This window comes from Pipistrellus hanaki (assembly GCF_964339955.1).
Source record: "Pipistrellus hanaki genome assembly, chromosome: 12".
NCBI lineage: Eukaryota > Metazoa > Chordata > Mammalia > Chiroptera > Vespertilionidae > Pipistrellus > Pipistrellus hanaki.
In genome coordinates this window covers 38326223-38353898 of record NC_140514.1, presented here as the reverse complement: position 1 = coordinate 38353898, position 27676 = coordinate 38326223, and the positions used below count along the sequence as shown (strand labels likewise).

Sequence of the window (27676 nt, the reverse complement as noted above, 5' to 3'; positions counted from 1 at the left end):
CCAAAGTAGTAAAACATTAAAAATGCAGTTGTAAAATAGAAAATTTTCAATTCGTATGCAAATTCATTCTCACATGAAATTACAGAAATCACTTACTTTAAAGCAGATGTTTTCTTTGAATCTATCTTTTTCTTCACCTCTTTGTTCTAGGAAGGAAAAATATTTTGAAGAAAATTTTAATTTTTCTCAGTTCTAAAAACCTTTAGACAATTCAGAAAAACATAAGAAAATTTAAACATTAAAAAATCTTTCTACCCTAAAGTCTAAATGCATATTACCTTTATCTAATTAAATAGAATAAAAATATTCTCTTCAACCTCTAATCACATATGACATAATTTTACATCCTACATATTCTTATCACTGTCTTTTAAAACATTTCAAATAGCATTATATTTCAGATGTCTAACTATCATGCTAATCCAATCTACCACATCTTTTGCTTTGACTACAATAACCTTATAACAGGCAGAAAGAAGGGGTATAAGGATTGGCAAGAAGTATGCAAGGGGCTTCCGAGATGTTATCAATATTATGGTTTGTGAGCAGGACAGAGGTTTCACAAATATTTCCTTTTTGTAAAGTATTCCCTCCTAGTCTATTGCTCACCATTTAATACTGTGTATAAGCTATACAGTCACACACCACATAATGAGCAAAACAAACCACATATATGATGATGGTCCCATAAGAAGAACCCTCAAGCCGAAACCGGTCTGGCTCAATGGATAGAGCGTCGGCTTGGGGACTGAAAGGTCCCGGGTTCGATTCCGATCAAGGGCATGTACCTTGGTTGCGGGCATATCCCCAGTAGAGGGTGTGCAAGAGGCAGCTGATCGGTGACTCTCTCTCATCGATGTTTCTAACTCTCTCTCTCTCTTCCTCTCTGTACAAAATCAATAAAATATATTAAAAAAAAAAAAAAAAAAAAAAGGAAGAACCCTCAAGAAAATTCACAGTGAATGGATTAGCAAAAGCTTTTGCAGATTTCAACAAGCTCCTTAAAAAGTTTGAAAACATGGACCCTACACTGAAAGGTTTCATGGTACATTATCTGATTACAAGCAAATCTATGATGAAAAAAAAGCAAGCAAGCAAACCATCATAGAATATTCCTGAAAAAAGAGACATCTCCTTAAGAGCCTCAGGCAGGTCCTTCCGGAGGTATTCTAAAGAGTCCAGAAGTTAAAAATTTTAAAGGTTGTAAAAATGTTAAAGTTAATTTAATATTGAAGAAAAATATTTCATATGGTAGCCTGTGTGCAGTATTTATAAAGTCTACAGTGATGTACAGTAATGTCCTAAGCCTTCACACTCACTCACCACTCAGATTTATCCTGAGCAACTTCCAGTTCTGTAAGTTCCATTTAAATAAGGGCCTTAAACAGATGAACCATTTTTTGTATCTTATACTGAATTTTACTGTACCTTTTAAATATAGATATGTTTAGACACACAAGTATTTACCATCCTATCTAATAAAAGAATAATATGCAAATTAACCATCACTCTGCTACACCCCCACAAACCACTCCCACCAACCAATTAGGAGCGATCATGCAAATTAACCCAAGATGGTGGCGGCCATGAAGAGAGCAGAAGGGAGGCAATGGAGGAATCCAAGCTTTTGGCACACCCTGGCCTGCCCAGGTCTCAGCTTAAGGCTACAAAGTTTCAATTATAGAAGATAAATCCCAAGAAAAATGGTGGCAACCAAGGAGCTAGAGAGAGCAGGCTAGGGTTGCCCCTGGCAATGGAGGAAGCCAAGCTTTCCACTTGCCCTGGCCAGCCTAGGCCTTCACTCCAGGCTACAAAGTTTCAATTATAGAAAACACATAAATCCCAACAGAAATGGCTGCTGTCATGGAGCCAGCAGAAGGCTTGGCTCTGCTCCAGGCTACAAAGTTTCAATTGTGGAAGATAAATATATCCCAGATACCAGGGCCTCCGCTTGGGTCATCGGGAGCATGGCCAGCCTGCAAACCACCACAAGCCACTCACCGAGGCCATCCCACGCCCCAAGGGAATCCCCACGCTGATCCAGGACACCCTTCAGGGCAAACCAACTGGCCCCAACCCATGCACTAGGCCTCTATCCTAACTAATAAAAGCGTAATATGTAGACTGACCATCACTTCAACACACAAGATCAAAATTGGTGCCCCCATGTGGTCAAAGATTCTGCCCCTATGTGGACACAAGTTGGCCACCACAAAATGGCCAGCAGGGGAAGGCAGTTGCAAGGAACCAGGCCTGCAAAGGAGGGCAGTTGAGGTTGATCAAGCCTGCGGGGGGGGCACTTAGGGGTGACCAGGCCAGCAGAGGAGGGAAGTTGAGAACAAACAGGCTGGCAGGGGAGCAGTTAAGATATCAAACAGGCTGGCAGGGGAGTAGATAGGGGATGATCAGGCTGGCAGGCAGAAGTGGTTAGGGGCAATCAGGAAGGCAGGCAGGTAAGCATTTGGGAGCCAACAGTCCTGGATTGTGAGAGGAATCCCAGATTGGAGAGGGTGCAGGGTGGGCTGAGGGATACCTCCACCACCGGGCATTAATTTCATGCACTGGTCCTCCAGATGTGTTATAATTGCCTGCATTATTCAGTACAGTAATATACTGTACAGGTTTGTAGCACAGAGCAATAGGCTATCCCATATATGCCTAGATATGTAATTGTAAGTGCATTGTGATGTTACAACGAGGAAATCACCTAGTGACATATTTCTCATAACATACACCACTCTTTCAGCAAAACATAGTTATATATGCACATATTAAAGTTATTGATTTTAGTGTATTTATATCTATATGTGTACAATGTTATGTAAACATCTGCTTTTTGCATTTTTCTGTATGTGCCAAACTTAAGCAAAAACAAAAAACCTTAAAACTAATACAATAATGAAATTTAAACAATAATGATACGGGTCTAATTCCAACTTACCTGTGCTTTTTTCCTTCCTGGAACAGATACTTTCACATTTTTCCCTTTTACCAAAAGAGGTGTTGTTTCAATATACTTCATGACTGCACTGACTGTCTCTTTAAATTCCATTTCCAAGTAAGCCTAAAAGAAAATACATCATTAGTAAAAAGAATCTAACTTAAAATTCTCTGCATGACTTATTATTTTGTGTAAAATAGAACTATGAAATAACCTTGTCTTGATTTTGCCTCTTTTTTTTTTTCTTCCTCAAGTGTAGATTGATCTTTAGAATGTTCTCACACATGAAATGGATTTTTAACCTTATACCATTATAAATGGACCTTTAACCTTTCACCATTACAAAAACAATTAGAGGGAAATAGCCTTCCATTTTAGGCTCATAGAACAATAAGAATAAAATGGGAAGTCAGGGCTCAATTAAAAATCAATCATAAGGCAGGATCTGCTCTAGCTGCTTTAAGTCTGACTTTTAAAAAATCCTCACCTAAGGGATGTTTAGAGAAAGAAAAGGGAGAGAGAGAAACATGGATGGATTGTTCTCCACACAAGCGCCAACCAGGCATCAAACCCACATTCTAGGTATGTTCCCTGATGGGGAATTAAATCCATCACCTTGCCGGGACTGGTTTGGCTCAATGGATAGAGCATTGGCTTGGGGACTGAACGGTCCCGGATTCGATTCCAGTCAAGGGCATGTACCTTGGTTTCGGGCATATCCCCAGTAGGGGGGTGCAAGAGGCAGCTGATCGATGACTCTCTCTCATCGATGTTTCTAACTCTCTATCTCTCTCCCTTCCTCTCTGTACAAAATCAATAAAATATATTTAAAAAAATAAAAAATAAATAAATCCATCACCTTTTGGTATATGGGAAATGCATGAATCAACTGAATCACCTAGCTAGTTTGATGAACTTTGTTATGTGAGTTACAGAAATACAACCCACATATAAAAAAATACTTATGGGATACAAAATTAACGCCAAGAAATCTATGGCATTTCTATACACCAACAGCGAACTTACAGAAACAGAGACTAAAAAAGCAATTCCATTTACCAGCACACCAAAAAACTAAAAAAACAATTCCATTTACCAGCGCACCAAAAAAATTAAGATACCTAGGAATAAACTTAACTAAGGAAGTAAAGGACCTATATGAGGAAAACTATTGGGTCGGCAGCTAAGTAATTGCGGGTTTCACACATATATGGCTTCAGTTGAATTTTTAGGTTTGCAGACGTAGTACAAATGTAAAACACATTTTGTTATTTGATAGTTGGCTATTCAGCTGTTAATCAGTAAAAAAAGTTTTTTGATCTGTTTTGTAGTTTTCGTTTGGCGTTCGTTGAAAAATGGAAAATCAAAAGGAACATTTTTGTCATATTTTGCTTTTTTATTTCCGCAAAGGGAAAACGCATCGCAAGCTCATAAAAAGTTATGTGCTGTTTATGGTGACGAAGCCTTAAAAGAATGGCAGTGTCAAAATTGGTTTGACAAATTTCGTTCTGGTGATTTTTCACTCAAAGATGAAAAACGCTCTGGTCGTCCAGTTGAAGTTGATGACGCCCTAATCAAAGCAATAATCAATTCAGACTGTCACAGTACAACACGTGAGATTGCAGAGAAGCTTCATGTATCACATACATGCATTGAAAATCACTTAAAACAACTTGGCTATGTTCAAAAACTCGATACATGGGTTCCTCACGAACTGAAAGAATCACAGTTAACGCAACGCATTAGCAGCTGCGATTTGCTAAAGAAACGTAATGAAAATGATCCATTTTTAAAACGACTGATAACTGGCGATGAAATATGGGTTGTTTACAACAATATCAAGTGGAAAAGATCGTGGAGCAGGCCAGGTGAACCAACTCAAACAACATCAAAAGCTGATATTCATCAAAAGAAGGTTTTGTTATCAGTTTGGTGGAATTACAAAGGAATTGTCTACTTTGAACTCTTACCACCCAACCGAACGATCAATTCTGATGTCTACATTGAACAACTAACGAAATTAAACAATGCAGTTGAAGAAAAGCGGCCCGAATTGACAAATCGAAAAGGTGTTGTATTCCATCATGACAATGCAAGGCCACACACATCTTTGGTCACTCGGCAAAAATTAATGGAGCTTGGTTGGGATGTTTTGCCACATCCACCATATAGTCCTGACCTTGCACCATCTGATTACTTTTTGTTTCGATCTTTACAAAACTCCATGAATGGTAAAAATTTCAATAATGATGATGATGTCAAATCGTACCTGATTCAGTTTTTTGCTAATAAAAACCAGAAGTTTTTTGAACGTGGGATTATGATGCTGCCTGAAAGATGGCAAAAGGTCATTGATCAAAATGGGCAATACATTACAGAATAAAGTTATTTAGTTCCATGAAAAAATTGTCTGATTTTCTTTAAAAAATACGCAATTACTTAGTTGCCGACCCAATACATGACACTGAAAAAAGAGACAGAGGAAGATATAAAAAGATGGAAGAACATACCATGTTCATGGATTGGTAGAATCAACATCATCAAAATGTCCATACTTCCTAAAGCAATCTATAGGTTCAATGCACTCCCCATTAAAATACCAACGGCATATTTCACTGACCTAGAAAGAACTCTTCAAAAGTTCATTTGGAACAATAAAAGAACCCGAATAGCCACAGCAATCCTGATAAAGAGGAGTAAAGTAGGAGGGATCTCAATACCAGACTTCAAGCTGTATTACCAAGCCACTATTCTCAAAACAGCCTGGTACTGGCACAAGAACAGACATATAGATCAATGGAATCGAATCGAGAACCCAGATATCAACCCAAATCACTATGCTCAATTAATATTTGACAAAAGAGGCACGAATATACAATGGAATCAAGACAGTCTCTTCAATAAATGGTGTTGGGAAAATTGGACAGATATATGCACAGAATGAAACTAGGTCACCAACTTACACCATACACAAAAATAAACTCAAAATGGATACTGGACTTAAACATCAGACAGGAAACCATAAAAATACTAGAAGCATCTACAGGCAGCAAAATCTCAGACATATGCCAAAAGAACTTCTTCACTGATACTGCCCCTAGGGCAATGGAAGCTAAAGAGAAAATAAACAAATGGGACATCAAAATAAAAAGCTTTTTTACAGCAAAAGAAACCATCAACAAAACAACAAGAAAGCCCACTGTGTGGGAGAACATATTTGCAAATGTTACCACTGATAAAGGTTTAATCTCCAACATCTACAAACAGCTTATACAACTAAATAAAAGGAAGATGAATGATCCAATTAAAAAATGGGCAATGGACCTAAATAGAATATTTTCAAAAGAAGACAGAAGGAAGGCCAAAAGGCACATGAAAACATGCTCAAAGTCACAAATTATCCGAGAGATGCAAATCAAAACAACAATGTGGTACCATCTAACACCTGTCAGAATGGCCAACATCAACAAATCAACAAACGACAAGTGTTGGCGAGGTTGTGGAGAACAGTGTGGAGTTTCCTCAAAAAACTGAAAATGGAACTCCCATTTGACCCAGTAATCCCACTTCTAGGAATATATACCAAGAAACTAGAAACACCAATCAGAAAGGATATATGCACCCCTATGTTCATAGGAGCACAATCTACAATAGCTAGAATCTGGAAAAAGCCTATGTGCCCGTCAGCAGATGATTGGATCCAAAAACTATGGTACATCTACACAATGGAATACTATGCTGCCATAAAAAAGAAGGAATTCTCATCATTTGCAGCAACCTGGATAGAACTAGAGAGCATCATGCTGAGTGAAATAAGCTAGTCAATGAAAGAGAAATACCACATGGCCTCACTCATTTATGGATATTAAAAAACATTATAAACTGATGAACCAAAAGTCAGATATAAAGACAGTAAAGCAACAAGCAGACTGTCAAATTACAGCTGGGAGGGTAGGGAGATCTGGGGGAGATAAGAGATCAACCGAAGGACTTGTATACATGCATATAAGTACAACCAATGGACACAAAACTCTGGGGAGGGAGGGTATATATGGGAGGGGGGACAAAGTCAAAATATGTACACAGATAATAATTTAATAAAAAAAAATTGTAAAAAAAAAAAAATACGGTACAAAGTAATTTGTTTTAGTATAAGTTTACTGGTATGCTAAAGCCCTAGTTGGCAAACCAAGGCCTGCCAAATATTTTGTTTTGTTTTTAAATCCTCACCCAAGGATATGTTTATTGATTTGAGAGAGAGAGAAGGAGAGAGAGACAAAGAGAAAAACTGATGTGAGGGAAACATTGATTGGTTGCCTCCCATTCATCCCCTAACTGGGGATCAGACCTACAACTCAGGTATGTGCCCTGACTGGAAACTGAACCCACAACCTTGTTTTTTGATGTAGGGGGCAATGTTCCAACTAACTGAGCTACCTGGCCTGGTCTTGCCACCTGTTTTTTAATTTAATTTTTTTTTTTTTAAATACAACCATGCTCATTCTTTTATATATTATCTATGACTGTTTCTGTACTACAATGGCAGAGTTATATAGTTGTAATCCGATGGTATGCAAAGTCTAAAATTTTACTGTCTAGCCCTTTATAGATCAAGTGTGCCAACCTGTCCTAAGAATATTAAAGTGTTCTGGGACATTGTTAATTTGAAAACAGATATTTACATAAATTTCAATTAACAATTTATGTATGTTACTAGAGGCCCGGTGCACAAAATTAGTGCATGGGGGAAGGGGAGAGGAGTGTCCCTCAGCCCAGCCTGCACCCTCTCCAATATGGGTCTCCTCGAGGGATGTCCGACTGCCCATTTAGATCCCATCTCGGTAGGATTGGCCTAAACAGGCAGTTGGACATCCCTCTCACAATCCAGGACTGCTGGCTCCCAACTGCTCACCTGCCTGCCTTCGTGATTGCCCCTAACCGGTTCTGCCTGCCAGCCTGGTCACCATGTAATCACTTCCCTAGCAGCCTGATTGATGCCAAACTGCTCCCCTGCCAGTCTGATTGGCTCTACTTGCCCTCCCCTGCTGGCCTGGTCACCCCCAACTGCCCTCCCCTGCAGGCCTGGTCACCCCCAACTGCCCGCCCCTGCAGGCCTGGTCCTTCTCCCCACAAACTGCTCTACCGTGCAGGCTTGGGTGCCTCCGCCCCAACTACCTTTCCCTATAGGCCCGGTTGCCCCCAACTTCCCTCCTCTGCCAGCCGGGTCACTCCTAACTGCCCTCCCCTGCACGCTTGATTGCCCCACTGCCCTCCCTTGCAGGCCTAGTCCCTCGCAACTGCCTTCCCCTGCTGGCCTGATAGCCCACAACTGCCCTCCCCTGCTGGCCATCTTGTGTCCACATGGGGGCAGGATCTTTGACCACATAGGGGCAGACATATTGTGTTGGAGTGATGGTCAATTTGCATATTACTCTTTTATTAGATAGGATAGAGGCCTGGTTGGGCTGGGGGGGGGGGAGGAGAAGCTGGCTAGTTTGCCTGAAGGGTGTCCCAGATCAGGGTGGTGGTTCCCTTAGGGCGTGGGGTGGCCTGGGGGCGAAGCCTGTGGTGGTTTGCAGGCTGTCCACACACCCCCGTGACCCAAGTGGAAGCCCTGGGATCTGGGACTTATTTATCTTCTATAATTAAAACTTTGTAGCCTTGAGTGGATGCCTGGGCCCACCAGGGTGTGCGGAAAGCTTGGCTTCATCCATTGCCAGAAAACCCAAGCCACCTGCTCACTCCATGGCCGTAGCCATATTGGTTGGGTTTATTTGCATACTCCCTCCTGATTGGCTGGTGGGCATGGCTTGTGGGTGTAGCGGGATGATGGTTAATTTGCATATTACTCTTTTATTTGATAGGAGGGTGTTGTAATAAAAGTAGCTAAAAGATCAAACAATGACTTTTTTAAAGCAATAACTTTTTATGTATTTTCATAACATACTGAATGGCTCACCTCTTTTCTATATGGAACAATTAGGACATCATTAATTTTTCCAAATGGTTGAAATAGTTTTTTAATATCTTCTTCAGTATAGCCATCCTCTGGTAATTCAGATATAAGAAGAACTGAACCATAATACAAAGGTTGGTCTTTCCGAAGCTATTTTGGGAATAAAAGAAAATTAAATATAAGCCATTATGCACAAAGTACAGTAATAACAGTTCCCAATATAAATTCTTCTGCCATTAATCTTACTTCTTTAAAGTCTTTTCTAAATATTTTAGCACAAGTAAAAATAATTTTTAATGCTAAAAAAAGTGCCATTTTCCACTCAAACAGTGATAATGAGTTTATAGGTAACCGAACACTGATGCTCTTTTCTGTTTAGAAACATTTTATAAAAAGGAAGATCTATGAAATGGTCCAAAACTATTAATATTTTTGTGTATGAATCTGCATGGTCGATCACTAATGAAGTCAAATTACAGCTTTGTTCAGTGTGTTCTAATTATTGACAATATCTTAATATTGTCTTAATATCTTTTTTAAAAATGTATCTTTATTGTTGAAAGTATTATCCACTCCCTCAACCCCCCTTACTCTCTCAACCCCACTCCGGCATCCCCCAGACCTTCACACACTATTGTTTGTGTCCATGGGTTATGCATACATGCATATATGTCCTTTGGTTAATATCTTAACAGCTTAATAGGGCCCGACTTCAAACCAGGTATGTGCATGACCAGGAATCAAACCCGCCAACTTTTGATGTACAGAACAATGCTCCAACCAACCAAGCCATGCTGGCCAGGGGAGACTCACTCGATAGCTTACTAACAAAGATAACAAAAATATCAATGCTGCTGATTACATTCACTTTCCTAATAAGAGAGCAAAATTCTTCATGGTCTACTTATGTAGCTAGCCAAAAACACCAAATTACCAGAATGTTTTCCTTTAATGGATCAGATGACAAGCCTCTAGGATTTGTAAACTATAAAATTTTGGATAATTAGACTTACATTATATTCATAAGGAAAACCAATATAATATTCCATACCAATAGATTTTAACAAGTCATGATTTCAAAATTTTGGAAAATTAGAATTAAAAAAATTCAGACAACTCCGTTTTCTCCGTCATAATAGTAAATGTATGCACACACTGGCACTAACAAATTAAAGAACTACTGACCTTACGCTGGCCAGAAACAGCTTTATCAGACATCTGTTTACATTCGGATAAGGTGGCATCTTCAAGATTCTTTGATTTGTAACGAGTAGAATATCCTCCTAAATTTGAATCATTCTTTGTAGAGCTTACAGATTTAGATGATGGCTTTGATCCACTTCCAGTTTTAGCCTTTCGTGCTATTAAGTATCCTTTATCAACTGCTTCAAAATGCTTCTCCTTACTGAATTCTGGGACATGCCCTGATCGTTGTGCTACATCTTCTAATGCTCTTTTTCTATCTAGTGAAGAGGATATAAATACTACTTTAATTAAAAAGAACTTAAGGTAGAAACATTTCATCACATTATATATATATATATATATATATATATATTTTTTTTTAAAAAGATTAACCTTTCAACTGTCCAAATATTTATAACACAGACCCACTGTCAGGCCAAACAGGGAGCAAATATACACAAAAAATGTTCAGTCTTTAATCCTTCACGCAAAAAGCTTTTACATGAACTTCCTTTATTCAGTGAGCTTCTATTACACCAGCTGTCCGCAAACTTTTGTTTTCTGTATCCCTCTACACTCTAAAACATAAGTACTCAATATTTCCCATAAAAGAAATTAAAATATTTTAAAAACACTTATTCATTTAATAATAAACTCCTGTGCGAACTTAAATAACAAATTTTTATGAAACACTAGAGCTGCCAAAAAAAAATTAGTTGAGTAGCACTGTTGTACATTTTCCACAAACACTTTAATGTTGGGCTTAAGAGAAAACACCTAAATTCTCATATCTGCTTTTGCATGCATTCTGCTGGTTACATTCTGGTTGAAATATAAAAAGAAACTACATGTCACACAGGCATGTGATTAGTTGAAAAAGGGAATACTTTGCAGATCTCTGAAAAGACCTCCAGGAATATATATATATAGTATATATACGAACTATTTCTGTAAAGATCACTACACAAATAATTATTAACACCAAGTTAAAATATGAATAATTTCAAAAAGCTTTTAAATTAATTCACAGAAAATCTATATAGTAATAAAAGGGTAATATACTAATTAGACCCGATGTCATTCCCGATACCCTTCCTGATGAGGCCAGGGCCTAAGGAAAGGCAGCCCAGGTACTGGGTGCCTGCAGCTGGCCTGAAGGAAGCCAGCCTGGGTCCGGGGTGCCAGAGAGAAGCCGGTGCCGGCAGCCAAGGGAAGGAAGGCCTACTCTTGTACATCAGGCCTCTGGTAAGTCTATAATCAATTATTAAGGCAAAATGTTTGTATATCCTTGGTTTTTAAAATCGATGTTGGGTGGACATGTACACTCCTGCACATTTCTTGAAATAGTTAATAAAGGCAAGAAAAATTAACTAGGTTTTGATGTGGGTCAGACTTCATAGAACAATTCTAAAATTTAATAAAGTAAAATATTTCATTTCTGAAGAAGTTAAAAAAGAGCTAAGGCAAATAACTCAGATGTCAACTTTTGTTAAATCTTAACAGTACATAAACCACCATTTCAAACTTATTAAAGATATACAAATATAAAAATTCAAACAAATAAAAAACCTCAAAAAAAACGGTCAAAATAAGTAGACTTATACATGATCATAAGTGTACCTGATGATCTCACTGATCTCCTTGATATCCTTTCAGGGCTAACTGATCGATAGCTTTTTGGACTTCCTCTAAATGGATTTCTCATTTGATATGGTGAACGGGACCTGGATCTATATCTGGAAATGAAATGATGGCAAATTCTTGGACTTCGACTTCTTGGTCTATATATATATCGTGTTGGGCTTCGAGATCGATGAAATCTGTGACTTGAACTTGATCTCCTAGAATGTCTAGGACTGAGGGAATGAGAACGACTTCTTGGAGTTTCATTTTCTTTTCTATTGCCTTCATTTCTACAAAGTGGAGAAAGACACACAAATTCAGCAATTTAATGTAAATTTAAGCTACTTAAGTGACAAAAGGATATTCTTAAATATAGACTACTAATAAAAGCAAATTCTGATACTATGTATTTATGAAAAACAAAAACTTGTTTGTTATGATCTGATTTAGCCTTGAGACAAATAAGAAATAATCAGACCAGATGCCCAGCCCTCTAACTGCTTGGATCCCTCTGTTTTGCTAATTTACAGAATTTTATTATCATCAATTTCTCGGGCTTTTCCTATATCACAATTATATACAAATTAGTGGCCTGGTGCACAAAATTCGTGCACGGGGTGGGAGTGGGGGTATCCCTCAGCCCGGCCTGCACCCTCTCCAATTGCACCCTCTCCAATCTGGGACCCCCTGGGGGATGTCTGGCAGTCAGACATTTCTTCTGACAATCCGGGACCGCTGGCTCCTAACCACTTACTTGCATGATCATCCCTAACCACTCTGCCTGCTGGCCTCACCCAACTGCTTTTACCCCTCCCTCCCTGCCTGTTCTCCCTCGACTGCCCTCCCACCACCCACCTGACGGCCCTCAACTGCCCCCTGCCACACCCTGCCAGCCTGAACGCACCCATTGCCCTCCCTCCTGGCCTGATCACCCCTAAAAGCCTCTGCCTCGGCCCCACCTCCATGGTTTTGTCAGGAAGGACGTCTGGATGGTCTCCCAGTCTAATTAGCATTTTACCCTTTTATTAGTATTTTTTTTTTAAAGACATTTTATTGATTTTTTTACAGAGAGGAAGAGAGAGGGATAGAGAGTTAGAAACATCGATGAGAAAGAAACATTGACCAGCTGCCTCTTGCACACCCCCTACTGGGGATGAGCCTGCAACCAAGGTACATGCCCTTAACCGGAATCGAACCTGGGACCTTCCAGTCCGCAGGCCGAGGCTCTATACACTGAACCAAACTGGTTTCGGCAGTATAGATATGTTTTAAAAGTATTAAGTATATAAAAAGTTTAGGACAAAAAATTTTAGGAAACAATTTATATCAAGAAATACTTTTCAACTTTTTTCCTAAAAGATTATGCAATTTACAAATACTTCTTTGACTGCTGTATTTGTATATATGCACAATGAATAAGGACCCCTCCCAACCCCCAAGGGAAAACAAACAAATCTTAATAAAACCATTCCCATCATTCAAGGCAATTTATAATCTAAGATTCCACAAGTATAAAGTAATAACAAAAACATGAAGTATTTTTTAAAAAGACTAAAAAGTAGAAGAGGAAAACTATTTAAGCTGGGGTAATTAAAAATGGACTTAGTTCAAAACAGTATCTTATAAAGGAAAAAAAAGTACTTGTTTACTTCTAAAGAGAAAATTGTTTCAATAACATCATTGCTAAAAAGATAATTACCTTCCATAATGATTGTGTGGGTGGGGATGAGGGAGAAGTGTGGAGATGCAGGAGGCCATAGAGGAGATAAACGGCAGTGGAAAATAATAAAATAAATTTTAAAATAAGAATTACCTTCTTGATGGGAGGATCTCAGGATTCCAATCAGGATACCTGTTTTAAGAATAAGCAATATTAATTAACAATCAAAATAAGACTGTAAAGCACCACTGATCTTACTCTGCAATTTATTTGTTCAAAACCTATGTTTACGTAGTAATTTACTAGTATATTAAAGGACAAAAAATTTCTTGGGAAGAAAATATTTTGAGTATGTAATTCAGTAATTTCCAACAGATGCACTGTAAGAATTTTAAAACATGCAATACCTGACTATTTAGTCAGGAGCACTGATCGCTTAGATTGTCAAATTTTTAAAAATGACAACAGCCAACTCTACAATAGTTGGCTTGTATGAATAAATAAAAATTACATCTATTTTTTTTGTCAGATTGGCCAAAAATGATTTATTTTTCAGTGTGCTGCAGAACTTTAGTAATTAGTTTATGTGTGCCATGAGATGAAAAGGTTGAAAACTGTTGGTCTAATCCAATCAAGTATAATATTATGCTAGTAGACAATTCAGAGAAAATAAACAGGAACACCATATTTTATAAGACTTCAAAAATTTTTAGAGTTGAACAAGGAATACACATAAAAGAGGTATAGAAGAGATCAAGATACAAGCTCATGTAGGGGTTAAAAGAGGGAAGATACTTTACATACTTTCCAGGAGACACTATTCTATAATACATTGCACCAAGTGGTCCTCAGAGAGATGAACTAATCTGGCTGAAGCATGGAAATGACAAAAAGGAATTATGAAAGGGAAAAACCTGGAAAGATATCTCAGAGAGCAACTGTGAAGGTCCCTGAAATCAGGTAAAGAGGGTGCATATAAATAAGTACATGTCTAAAGTGAAGAGAATATAGGAATGTTTTCAGAATAATCAGAAACATATCTGGAATGTGCGGGGAGGGGGTGGTGAGGGTTGAGATACTTAGAATTCAGGCATGTAGAAGCTATGCTATAGTACTAAGAGCGAGAAACTAACAAAGAATGGGAGGATTCTGTAGGAAAAAGGAGGGCTGAGAACTTAAGAGATTAAGGGGTATTGGAAGAAAGGAAAAGTAGAACAGTAACATCGTAGAAGATTAAGAAAAAGATATTTTCTTCCTTAACTTTTCTAGGGAATGTGGACTCTAAAGGTTCATTGGAAATGGTAATTAAAACAAAACATCAGAAACCACCAGTATTCAAGAATATAATTTCAGTAATCAAAAAAAAAGCTAGATAAGGAAATGGAAGCAGCTGCACTCAGCAGTCACCTGGCAGGAAAATGAAGTTAGGTCAAAACCTTAGCAAGTGTTTTTGTTGTTGCTATTGTTTTTAAATATATATTTTTTTATTAATTTTAGAGAGAGAGGAAAAGAGAGGGGGAAGAGAGAGAAACATCGATTGGCTGTCTCCTGCATGCCCCCTACCGGGAATCAAGCCCACCACACTGGCCAGGGCTAAAGTAGTTTCTATTTATTGTTAGCAGGTTAACTTGACAGCTATCCTCAACTCCTTTTTACCTTGCCTTCCTCTACTACAAAGGCTAACAAAGCTAAATCTTTGTTTTCCCAGTTTCCTTAGAAGATAACCAGTGGTAGATTCTAACCAATGAGACATAGGTACAAAGCAGACTTCTGAGAAAGCTTTTGCTCTCTCTTCTTCTTGCTTTGACGTACAAATTATGAAGAAAAGAAAAAAAAAGTTAACTTTAAATTCAATGTGTTCATCACCTAGCATCAACAACTGTCAAAATATGGATATTTTTGTTTCCTCTACTCCTACATTTTTTAAAACTTTCATTACTCTGTACCACCTAAAAAGATCCATTTATAATTTTGTGTTTTAATGTAACATCTTTGGAATCAAACAAAGTTGGATCTAAGTGTAGGTGCTGCTATTGAATGGCAAATAAAATATGTGCATAGAAAAATAGGCATATCTGCAGAAAAGGCTTTATAAATCCATGCCATTTGTTCTGATAAATTACCAACAGCATATGTAGCTACAAACCTGTTACTGCCATTAATGCCTATCTACAGCAAGTAACCCATTCCTACCTAGATCCCCGAGTAAATAACTCATTCCCACCTAATTCTCTCACCTTCATAAAAATTACACACCTCAGTGGGTATCTATGGGAAAATTTGTGGCTTAGAGATTTTCCACATACAGAGGCAATGAAGTCTATCAGGTAACAATTATAACTACATGATAACCTATGTCTTTCTACACAGTATCTACATAAGGAAGCAACTCCAATCTCCATTCTTAGTCTTTATGATTCAAGTAGGGCTTGTATCATACATAACCAGAAGTAGGTATGACAATAACTGAGTTAAAATACTCTGCTCCCACAGTCATTATAATTGGTTCAGAGATGGACAACTAACCCAGAGTAGACCAAAGGAATAAAACCAAAGACTTCTGCAGCAGTTATGAGGAAAGAGGTGTTTTGTGTGTGTTTTTTAAACTCCTGGAATTTGCAAGCTATACAGATCACTTAAGTCCAGAACCTGGAGGTCACTTTGCTTTGTGAAGAAAAGAGTGCCTGAGATCTCATAAGGCCAAAGCAAAAGAGAACTGCCAAGAAACCAAAATATTTATCACACTTTGATTTTTGTTAAGCATCCAATTCAGCTGCTTTGAAACCAGAACCACTTTTTAAGCTTCCCAGTTAAATGAGATATTAAATTATCGTACTTTAGTAGTAAAAACTACTTTGAGTTATTAGATTCATCACTTACAAATAGTCCTAAATAATGTCAAAAAAAATTGATGTTTTCATAAAGAACAACAACAAGAAAACCCACAAAACAATAGCTGCCAAATATCTCTTTGACCAAGAACATGTTACAGCAATTCTAGTGATAAGGAACTGGACATTCAACTGTATGAGTACGTTTAATGATAATAGGGGAAACATTTAATTTTATGTGACTCCAAGAGACATAAGAGAATACTGTTAAAATCACACTTTTCACCTAAACAGGTACCCTGTCTTAAAGAAGGAAAAGGTGTAAGAATTAAAAAAACAATTTGAGCTCAGCTGGTATGGCTCAGCATTTGAGTATGAACCTATGACCCATGTCATGGTTCAATTTCCGCTCAAGATACATGCCTCCAGCTGGATGTATGCAGGAGGAAGCAAATCAATGATTCTCTTTCATCACTGATGTTTCTATCTCTACATCTCCCTTCCTCTCTGATAATAATAATAATAATAATAATAATAATAATAATAATAGAGAGCTATTTTAAATAATAAATTTGAGGAACCGACATATCTAGCTTATTCATCTCCTATTTAAGGTTTATTCTGAAAACAGATTCTAAGCCAGAGGAAAGCTTTAGACCTGAAATTAAATACTGGTATTTGGGATGGGTAGTGTCTAGTTATTCATCGTGGTTTATATTTGGAGCAGGGAGGTGGGTAGATAGGAGAATGGATGACTACTCAAAAATAGATAAACCTTTACAAGAAACGCAAGTCACAAGGAATGAGCCAATGATATTAAAATATATACCTGAGATTAAATAAGGAAGAAGTCAGAAGAAATGATCATACTGAATTCCTTTTGGGAAAAAAATTAAACACACTTCTATCAAATGAACATCTCAAAAAGGCAGAAGCTTTCTAAAAATATTTTTCTCCAAAATACCACAAGAAAAGTATTACAAGTTATACCTGAGCATTAACTACTTTTATAAATTTGCTACCTATAAAAAAGAAAAAACTGTTCTTACTGTTGACGTAACTGTCGGCAGCTCTCAATATGAGTAGATGTATTTTGATGCTGAATCCAATCCTATTGTAAAGAAGAAAAGTGCTGAAATTAGAATATTTCTCATGTTGAATTATGAATTAGGCTTTCTGGGTTGATACAGCATACCCCTCATTCCCCCCCAAAAAAACACATATACCCAATTAAATAAATTTAGTTACAGATAGCATTTGGCTATTCAATAAAATCTTTTACAGCCCAAAATAAATACTTCCAAACAAAGGCAATTAATACCATATCTCATTTATGCCATTTTAAACATTTAAGTATTTTTTAAAAGATCAAACCCACGGATACTCATTTTGAAATAAAATATATAAGCTTGGAGAAAATAAATGCATGGACCAGAAATAATTCATCTCAGATACAAAAACAACACACCAGAGAACACCAAAAGCCGTATCAATAAAATGGTATCTGAAATGGCATCTTCGAAACATAGGGTGACTTTTACCTCTAAAATTCAAGCTAATAATATTAACAATAAAAAAAAAATCATACCTCATATAGGCCAGTAACATTCCAGACTATATTGGCAAAGAATAAGATTAGTAAAAATATGAAGAGATGATGATCAAATCTAATTTATTTTTCAGATTTAAGGGAAAGTAACACCATTTCAAAGACACAGTATCTCTTACACATAGAGCTTTACAATAAACAAAATGCTTTCTTACATTACTTCCTATACAAATTTGCCCTAAAATTACATTCTGTACCCATAAATAGCTCCTGGAAGATACATCTGATGATTAAAAAAAAAAAAAAAAAAAATACAGTTTTCAAAGATACAGTCCTCCAAGTGACATTTAAAAATAACATGTATATTATTTAGTGTTTTTTTCAGCATTTGGATAGGCAGAAAAGTTACTAAACAGTTCTGTATTTGAAAATTTTCCTTGAGAAAAATGTTACTCGTTTCCATTTCAAAAACACTTTATTCTGTTATTGCTAAAGATGAACTAGAAATTTCCAGCTAAAATCAGTTGATACTATTTATAAAATCTGCCTTGTCAAGAACTATCTGAACATAAGTGAAGGCTATTTACAATACTCCACAGCAGGTTATGATTAACCCTAAACTATTCCATTAAGCCTTGGAACCAATTGTGTATTGCAAAAAAGAAATGTGTGCACATCTTTCTCAGTAATACAAGTAGAAAGCTCATAGAGATTGGCAATTATCAAGTCTCTAAAATTGCTAAACCCATGTCTCTTAGAGTAACTGGACACTGTTTAGATCAAATAGTCATACTGGCAGTAGTGGATTGGGCATGATTTATTTGGACTATCAAGTGTTTTATATGAATAGGTTGCCAACATTTAAAAATCCAGAGATTTTACCACCAAATCTAGATTTCCAGCTTATCTTAAATAAATAAATGACATAATATTGGACACGTATTCTATATAACAATTATCAGCTGATGTTGATAGCTGCCCTATTTAAAGCATATTTTCTCCAGTTCTACACACACATATACACATGCCCCACTCTCTGTTGCTTTCTGTTTTTGTTTTAATATATTTTATTGATTTTGTACAGAGAGGAAGGGAGAAAGATAGAGAGTAAGAAACATCGATGAGAGAGAGTCATCGATCAGCTGCCTCTTGCACACCCCCTACTGGGGATGTGCCCACAACCAAGGTACATGCCCTTGACTGGAATTGAACCAGGGACCTTTCAGTCCCCAAGCCGAGGCTCTATCCATGGAGCCAAACCGGTTTCAGCTGTTGGTTTGTTTTTAATAGGTCCACTCACTTGCTGACATTACTTGCTTTAACCTCAGTAAATATATCTAAGCCACCCATTTTGAGACTTCTAGTAACAGTATGAATATTAAAAGAAGGTCCCAAAGCAGTACTGCCTCTCCAAGAGTGATAATTATCGAACGAAGCAGGACATGCTACAAGGACTATAGAGTTGAGAGGGCCCAGAATAAAACTGAAAATATCTACCGGTTCAGCTCACTCGCTATCCTCCAGCTACCTCAAAAATCTCTTGTCTGTAAGTCCTTTCTCAACTGAATTATTTCAGTCAGAAAGACAGCTTTTAAACCAAACACAGCCTCCGGAACCAAGGATAGTAAAACAAACAAGCAAACAAACCAACCTTCTAAACCCAGGACAGCCCCTCCTCCATCATCTAAATCCCAATTTAGAAATAGAAATACATTTCATGTTATATAATTACCTTTTTCAGGCTACATTTTTAAAGATTCCAAAGGTGGGGAGCATCTTGCCAGATGTTACTTAGCAAGAAAATATTTGCTTTTGGTAATTAATATTTGCCACATATTCGCAATGTCATCTATATGCACTCATACAAGGCAATAAAATATATCACAGAAACAAGAGAAGTAGTTTGTATAAGTCCATGGTTGTTCACAAATTCCTATCACTTAGTCATCTAGTAGTGAAACATTGATTGATTAGATTATGCTGTTTTGACTGTTAAAATGTGTTTGTTTTAAATGGCACTCAATCTCTGTGAACTTTAGTGTTCACCAAATGATTTCTTTTCCACTTTAAATTTTACTTTTATTATATTAATCCAGTCTTTCACTAGGGAAGCCTTAAATTAGTGCCCTGCTCTATCTCTTTTCATTCCAATTTACACTGCACATGTCAAACAGATTTATCTCCCTAAAATATACTTTTTACATGTCACGTATCAAGAACCTCAATTACCTTCCGAATGCCTCTTAAACTAAGTCTAAATTTCTTAGGCTAGCTTTTCAAATCCCTTTGTACTTTTATTTGTTGCTCTCATCTGAAATGTAATTCCTCCTCCCCCAGGGACACTGAAGCCTATTCATTCAGGACCATCTTCAACCTATTCCACAAAGTCCTCCCTCCCAGATCATTAAAGTGCGGAAAGACTTAGCGCAGCTAGTCACCATCACTCATTAGTCTTATTTAACTAACCTATACAAGTTTCTTGATGTTAAACTATATCCATACTTCTTTTTAGTTACTTAGTGCTAAATACATAATAGGAAATTAGAAAATGCTGGCCTGAATTCATAAAAGCCTGAAATCAAGATAAAAATATAAAGTATCTCTCCCTTAAGCAAATCCAAATAAGATCAAAACAACCACCAAATCATTTGTTGTCCTGTATTATTTTTTAATTCCTAAGGTGAGTAATTAGGAGGCAGTGATATTCTAAAAACTACCTTTTCTAGTCTATAGGATAAAAATGAAAACTTTTAAGTTCTTTATTTTAAGGTATTTTCATTGGACTCATCATGACTAACTGAAAGTTCAAAATAAATGGAATACAGAAAGCCTAACACTCAATTCAGTACTTAAGCCAGGAGTACTTACAGATTATAACTAAGTGATATAAATTATTCTGAGATTTTTCAAGACTTGGCTATCCTCTTTGGCAGGATTAGGCACTAGTATTTTATTAGAACTCAGCAAATCTGGCTAAAATGAGGTAGGATGCTGCTTTCCTTTGCTGGAGTTAAACCTTATGATAAAAGCATCAGCTCTAGGTATGAAATTCTTGTTGGATGAAACCTGATGAGTGGATAATAGACAATAAAAGAGCAGCAGTGGAAGGAGAAAAAAACAAGAGAATTAATACCTATAGATTTTTAAGCCTATTCAAAGAATACAATGCTATGGCCTTGAATCAATGCTCATTACCATAAGTACATTTCTTCTTGGCCATTTCTGATATAAATTTACAAATCACATCACTAAATGGAAGAAACAGTGGTTTCCAAATATTTGGAAATTCCTACTCAAATCTACCAATGATTACGAACAGTATATTCTACATTACTCCTCAGCACCTCTATAAAACGCTTCCTTCTAAATGTACTAACCATGAAGATACTGAAGGCTTCTTGAATTTTAAAATATTTTTCTCTAAATGTTTATCATTTTACACTCTATTTGCTGAACTCACAATTGTTCTCCAAATAACTCATCGACTCAGTTTTTGCTATAATTAAGTTATTTTAGGAAGCTCCTTCTCATGAAACACTAAAAATCCTAGTTCAGATATAGTCAGAAAATGATTAAATTGAAATTAACTGTCTTTGACCCAAGACACGTAGATACATGCAAGGCTACAACATACTGTCTCTTCAAAGTGTACAGTACAAATGTTTTATTCCAACTTTTTATTTTTATTCTAACAGATTCTCTATTTAAAGTGACTCATGTGGCATTATCTTATAAGAATACAGTTTGTGTTGTATAAGTTTTATGCTGCATAAACTTCTGGGATAACTATAATCAACAGTTCAAAATAAATGGATGAACCATGCGGTGTGCCCAGTCACAGGAATACAGAAAGCCTAACACTCAACTCAGTACTTAGGCCAGGACTACTCAGATTACAACTAAATGTTGATGTTGCAATCAAAATTCACTTCTGCCATTTCTTTAATGCCTAGTTAACACCAATGTACTTGAGAATAGCAGAAACTCGGGCGCTGTGTATCATCATACAGTGATGTTTAAAAACACTCACCTTCAAATGACTACATTCTACGTTACAGAGAGAACAGAAATGTGGAAATATTCTTGGAGATGCTGCATAATAGTCATTCATCATAGAAGGAGTTGGGAGTCTCTTCATCTTTTGGACATCAGGATGGGAAAACTTGGGGAGCCAGGACGCTTTCACAATCCCAAAGGGAGACCGAATGGGGAGGTCAGCCTCCGACTGATAACTCTTTTTATTTCCTCCTGGTCTGTGGACATTAGATGGATCAATCCCAGGCTCACGTGGGATCCGCTCTTGCTGGCTTACAGGTGAAATTAATTCTGATGAAAAAGGTTGCTGGTTCATAGATGGAGGAATCAGAGACCGACTCATTGCCTGGTTAACTGTTTGGCTAATGGGCTGGCTGACACATTTTACAGGTTCAAGGACTGGCTGTCTTCCTGAAATGTGTAAGCCTGGCATCTTAGTTCCACTCTCAACTGGGAAAAACGACTGATTATTGGAGGACTCGCTGGGGAAGTCCATCCGTCGAAACACATCTTCAACAGGAAACATAGAATTACAAATCACATTTGGTGAAGGTACAGATGAAGAAATGCTCTGCTGTGACCGAAAATCATTCTTGACCTCATCAGTTGGAATTTCAGGATCATAAATACGTACTTCAAGTGGATCTTCTGTATAGCCATATCTGCTTGCATGCCCATAATCAATCACATTACTTGAAACTGCCTCACTACCAAGTGTTTCTTTATTTCTGCTCTGAGACGGTAAGTTAGGTAATCGTCGCCCCATTTTTCGCATTCTTATATCCCTCAGAATTAATGGCATATTTTCAGGAGTTAGCTGCTCATCAGGATAGCGACTGAGTTCTTCTAAATCTTCATTAGATAATCCAAAACTTGCTAAGATACTTGAGGCACTCTCTTTTGTATAACGGCTCTGCACTTTAGGACTCTGCTCTGGAACCTGTGTTATAGGACTCTGTTTCACTCCCACTGATGCAGGTACCTGAGACTCCTCACCCCACCGGCTCCCAGGAGGTTTCTCTTCCTTTTGTTGTGCTTCATGAAAATCCAATTTTTCTTTGGTCAATCTTGGATCAGTTCGGTGCTGAGTTACCTGAACATTCATTCTCTGTGGTCCCATGTTCTGAAAAGATTCATGGCCAGCAAATCTGGGTGGAATTCCACGGGCTCTCCCTGCTGGGTAAAATCTTGGGAGACCCATAGCTCCAGGCCTCATAAATGGTCCTGGAGGCCTCATCCCAGGAGGGTTAGGTGGTCGTGGCCTCGGAAGTGGAAAGGTTCCTCGAGGATTAAACCTGGGTCTCGACATGGCTATTTTTGAGAAAGCCTGATTTAATAACGTATAAGGTGGTGTTGAACTATGTGAGGCAACGGCATTCAGCTGCTGAAGCGCCAATTGAGTCTTAATCTGAGCAAAGTGCAAAGGAGATGGGCCCAACAGAAGTGGGTTTGCAATGCCCAGGTTCAAGGAATTCACAAGTGGTGCGAAATTTTCCAAGAATAACACAAAGCTGAAAGTTAAAACACAAACGTTAGATCATTTTAACTCAAACTACTTCATGAAGTTGGGTCTACAGCCAGTGTAAAACATTTTGAAACAAAGCCATGAAAGGATTCTGCATTTTATACACGTTGAGATTAAGTGCTTTCGAGGATTTTAAACTTTCCCAAAAACTTTCTCTTCTTTTCTTCCCGAATGCAGAACACAAACCCAAAGCCAGAGGTTCATCAAACATATTGTTACAATGGGTGCTGTCCTAGGTGATCGATAATTACAACTCCTACATAATCTTGAAAAATAGAATTATGTCATGCTTTAATATTGGGAAAAAGATGAAAACATTAAAATACTTAGAAATGCACACACACTTAATATTTATGTTATCAGATGTACAAACAATAAAAATAGAAACTGTAAACCTAAAATTTTATAAGACACAGCTTCCTTGGAACCACATCTAATTAAATTCCATATAGCAATTAGACTAAGCTTAAAGTTCTGCAGTTAAACAGGTATTTCTATTAAGATGTAAATTTGTCACCAATAACTTGACTAGAATCTGACAAAACAGTGTGCAAAAGAATGTATTTGATTATAACAGACAAATATGCAACAAAAACCAATCATCTTTGTCTTGGATTCCCTCCAGGATGAGTGTAAGGACAAATATAGAAACAGTTTATTGTTGTATTATTACGTTATTTATGTGTATTACATCTATAAACCTACTTTTGCCTTCTCCTGTATATGTAGACAATGATTAACTATAATGTTATAATGTACATGTACTTTACACAGACTGATTCATTTCTCACAACAACCCCCTGAAATATGCACTTTTATGAGGAGGATACTAAGGCACAGAGAACTTAACACACTGCGGATCAGTCGTTTTATTGCTAGCTTTAACCAGTGGCCAGATAAGTTTCTATTGAACAAGTACAAAAAACATTTTACATAAATGTTAAAGGCACGCTTTAAAATTAAGTACCCATTGCATTTTGAAATAATTTATTACATGTTCTTATAAGCTAGTATCTTTTTTTTTAATATCTCCCCTCCCCGCCCCCCCAATGATAAGCTAGTATCTTTTTAAATTATGTAATATGAAGCAAGAATTCTCCCGATCTGTCTGCAACGTGTTAAGTAAACTTACATAGATAAGTGGTCAGGCCAAGATTTTTATTCCAAGTATTTTGGCCCCATAATCCATACTCTTAACTACCAATAGGTGTGAGCAAGAATATCTTGCAGTTCCCAGGCATTTTATTAGTAAAAAGTGGTTGTTGCCCAACCTTCGGAAAGCAGCATAATGCACTACAATCTACTTCTCAGAGAAATCGCCCTTTAGCTATCATTCAGGACCAAGGTCAGCAGTCAAAGGACTTCCAGGCCCTTTTAAACAAAAACACAGACCATGCCTATTTCTATCAAGTGCCCCTACTTTGATACCCAATAGAAAAGCAAGGTGGGAAACATATATAATGTTAATGAAATGGAGATTCAGCTGAGATACAGATTTTATCTGATAACACTCTTCCTTCTATCTCGCAGGCTGCCACTACATTCAATTTTTTAAAAGGACATTCTTGCCACATCACCTTCTAATAAAAAATCCAAGAGAATCTCATTCCCTTTATGTCTTAGTTTTATGTGGAAAGTATTATCAACCTAGTCAATTTCTACCCTCCTAATTTTACAAACACTTGTTCCAACTAGGCCATTGCTCCTATTTTTGTCTTCTTACCTCCATTCATCTCTTCCAATCAAAACACATGAAGGAAACAACTTTGCCTTGACCTGATTTATTTGATTTTACTCATTCTTCAAGGTCAGTCTCCATTAAACCTTCCTTGATCACCAAGGCTCAGAGTGAGTCTTTGAACAAATTTTATTGCTTATACCATTTTGGGACTTGTATCTTTTACTATTCTTGTTTTTGTGTTCATATGAATGCAGTCTTTTTCAACAACCTAGTCTCAATTGAAGGCATGCTCATTGTTGTCTTATCTCCCAAGAATATAACTCTATTCCTACTTGAAATACACTCAAATATTTGTTAAGCTATTGGAATTATCATATCCAAAGTCCTCATACTTGACTCAGACTATTTTAAAAGTATAATAAACATAAAAATACCATAAGTATTATGCAGGCTTCTAATTCAACAGTGACAGCAGCAGACACTAGTTACTATGATATCCAAATTTTCTGTAAATAATGTTCATTTACCACAAACTCCAGGTCTTCTTAAACAATCATAAATCATATGAAACTGTACCTACCTTCTACAAAGTAGAAATACTTCCAAGAACAACTTTGTATTGACCTAGTCCTTAAAAATAATCACTTATGCAAGCAGTTTGTCATCTACTCTTTCTGCACTATTCCTCTCACTGCTGCAGAAGCACAAACTTTTCCAAATACCATTTCTCCCCCATAATAAACCAAAAAGGAACAGATATCAATCAGTCATCTAATTACCACATAGAATTATGAACATGTATCATTAGAAATACCCACATTTTAAGTTCTTAACAATAAAAAACCTACTATGCACGTTAATATTCCCAGCACAATCTTAACACTGATGTAAATATACATTAATAGACTGCAACAGAGAAGCCCGTCATGTGGTGTATTCTGCAGAAACCAGTGTCCTGTAAAACTGTAGGTCTTCTACAAAAGAGTTTTTGGTCAGGAGAGTGTGAAATGCATTCTTGCGCAACCTTTCTCAGAGGGGCACAATAACTATTGCATATTAAAGACTCTGATGTGCTGTTTACCAAAATCCTTTTTTTTTTTTCTTTCTATTTTGCACTTCTCAATCTTGAGTTTTCCTACATGTATATACTCAGGAGTGATATTTGGAATATGTATCGATAGTAAGTAGTAAAGCATAAGCCATGAATAATCAACAGCAATTTGAGCCCCTTCTTCATCCACTGCCCTTCAATTTTTAGTTGCTGTGCATAAGGTGATGGTAGGACGGTCCTCAGGAAGGAAGTACCAATGTGGGAAAGTAGAAGTCCACCTTTGGGGTAACAGCTATTTACAAATCATGGCAAAATTATTTCAATATTCTAACAACTGGCATATCTGTGCCAGTAAGTAGTCTCTGAAATCAGTCCTGAAAAGACACAAGTCTTTCATGCAACATTCTAAAGTACATAGGAAGAGAAGAATTAAAAGGCCTTTTCCTAACTAAAGAATTTCAACCATCAATAAGCAGAGGTTTGGCTTGTTTGCTTTTAGGAGCCTTAAACAGATCATATCTGATTCCCCATATTGTTAGTCAATTGTGAAATCTAATATAACAAGGACAAAATTAACAACCCTAGTTCCCCAAAGAGACCTCTCCCATCTCTCAGTAAGACAAATTAGAGGCCTGGTCAGCCAGAGCTATTTATTAAGCATTCTGATACCAGGACCTGCTAGCTAAAGATCCTTCAATTTCTCTCTTTGCACGAATATCGTGGAAAATCCATCATTACACTGCAAATGTCACATTCAACAGGTATCCTTCACCAACCTCCTCTCTGAAAATAAGTTTCTTTAATCCTCCTGTACTTTAAGCCAACACTTCTCCTAACCTTTATCCCAAGACTCCTTCCAAATTTCAGGCTTGTAGGTCTAGCATGTTCTCTTTCCTTTAAGTTTTGTATTTAGTAACATTTTCAGACAATAATCTACTAATACACAATCATCAAACACCTTCTTATGCTACACCAGTGGTGGGCACACTTATTAGTCAACACAGACAAATATCAACAGTACATCGATTGAAATTTCTTTTGAGAGCCAAAAACCGACTTCTGTGCATGGACCACGAAGTATCAATCATGTTCTACGTGCAAGCCCGCACGTGATATTTTGTGGAAGAGCCACACGTGGACCGCGAGTTGCAGTTTGCTGACCGCTGCACTACACCATATCATTTCTAATCCTGGTAGAAGAGTTTCAGACAATGTTGTTCATCAAAATATCACTAATGAGAAATTACATAGCTATCTGCATTTCTATTCTCACTATAATGATTTAAATTTTAAATTAAAGCATGAAACACAATGTTGGGCAATAGCAAGAACTGACAAATATATTTTTGAAACTCTAATAAAAAGTCTGCCTACAATCTATATTTCAAATAACACTATCTTCAATGGGTAAAAACAAAACAAAAAACAAAAAAACCTAAGTAATCTATTTTCTTTGTGAACGGAATTTAAGTATATTCATATTTCACTTGCATTATTCTTAAAGTTTAAAGCACATTTTTAATAATTCAGGTAAGTCACCATTTAACCTTCTTACAGCTATCATTCACATTCACTCCAAATGCTTAAACTAAAAAGATGTTTATATTTCTATTTCAATCTTTCTAATTATAAGGCATTA

The 27676-nt window shown here is 36.9% G+C and overlaps 1 protein-coding gene across 9 annotated transcripts in view; it reads right to left on the bottom strand.

Annotated features, from left to right (window-relative positions):
• The window catches only part of LOC311631257 (zinc finger protein 638-like), a 91615-nt gene that overhangs the window by 33077 nt on the left and 30862 nt on the right, over positions 1-27676 (bottom strand). For 6 of the 9 annotated variants that reach the window (XM_084901166.1, XM_084901167.1, XM_084901168.1 and 3 more), the window contains exons 2-9: positions 21776-23291; positions 17246-17307; positions 13519-13557; positions 11703-11995; positions 10083-10360; positions 8901-9047; positions 2942-3064; positions 97-146 (exon numbers count right to left, since the gene is read on the bottom strand). In XM_084901166.1, coding sequence (XP_084757292.1) covers positions 97-146; positions 2942-3064; positions 8901-9047; positions 10083-10360; positions 11703-11995; positions 13519-13557; positions 17246-17307; positions 21776-23291 — 2508 coding nt within the window. The remainder of the gene's footprint in view (positions 1-96; positions 147-2941; positions 3065-8900; positions 9048-10082; positions 10361-11702; positions 11996-13518; positions 13558-17245; positions 17308-21775; positions 23292-27676) is intronic. The other 3 variants (XM_084901174.1, XM_084901172.1, XM_084901173.1) reach the window with 1 other exon arrangement.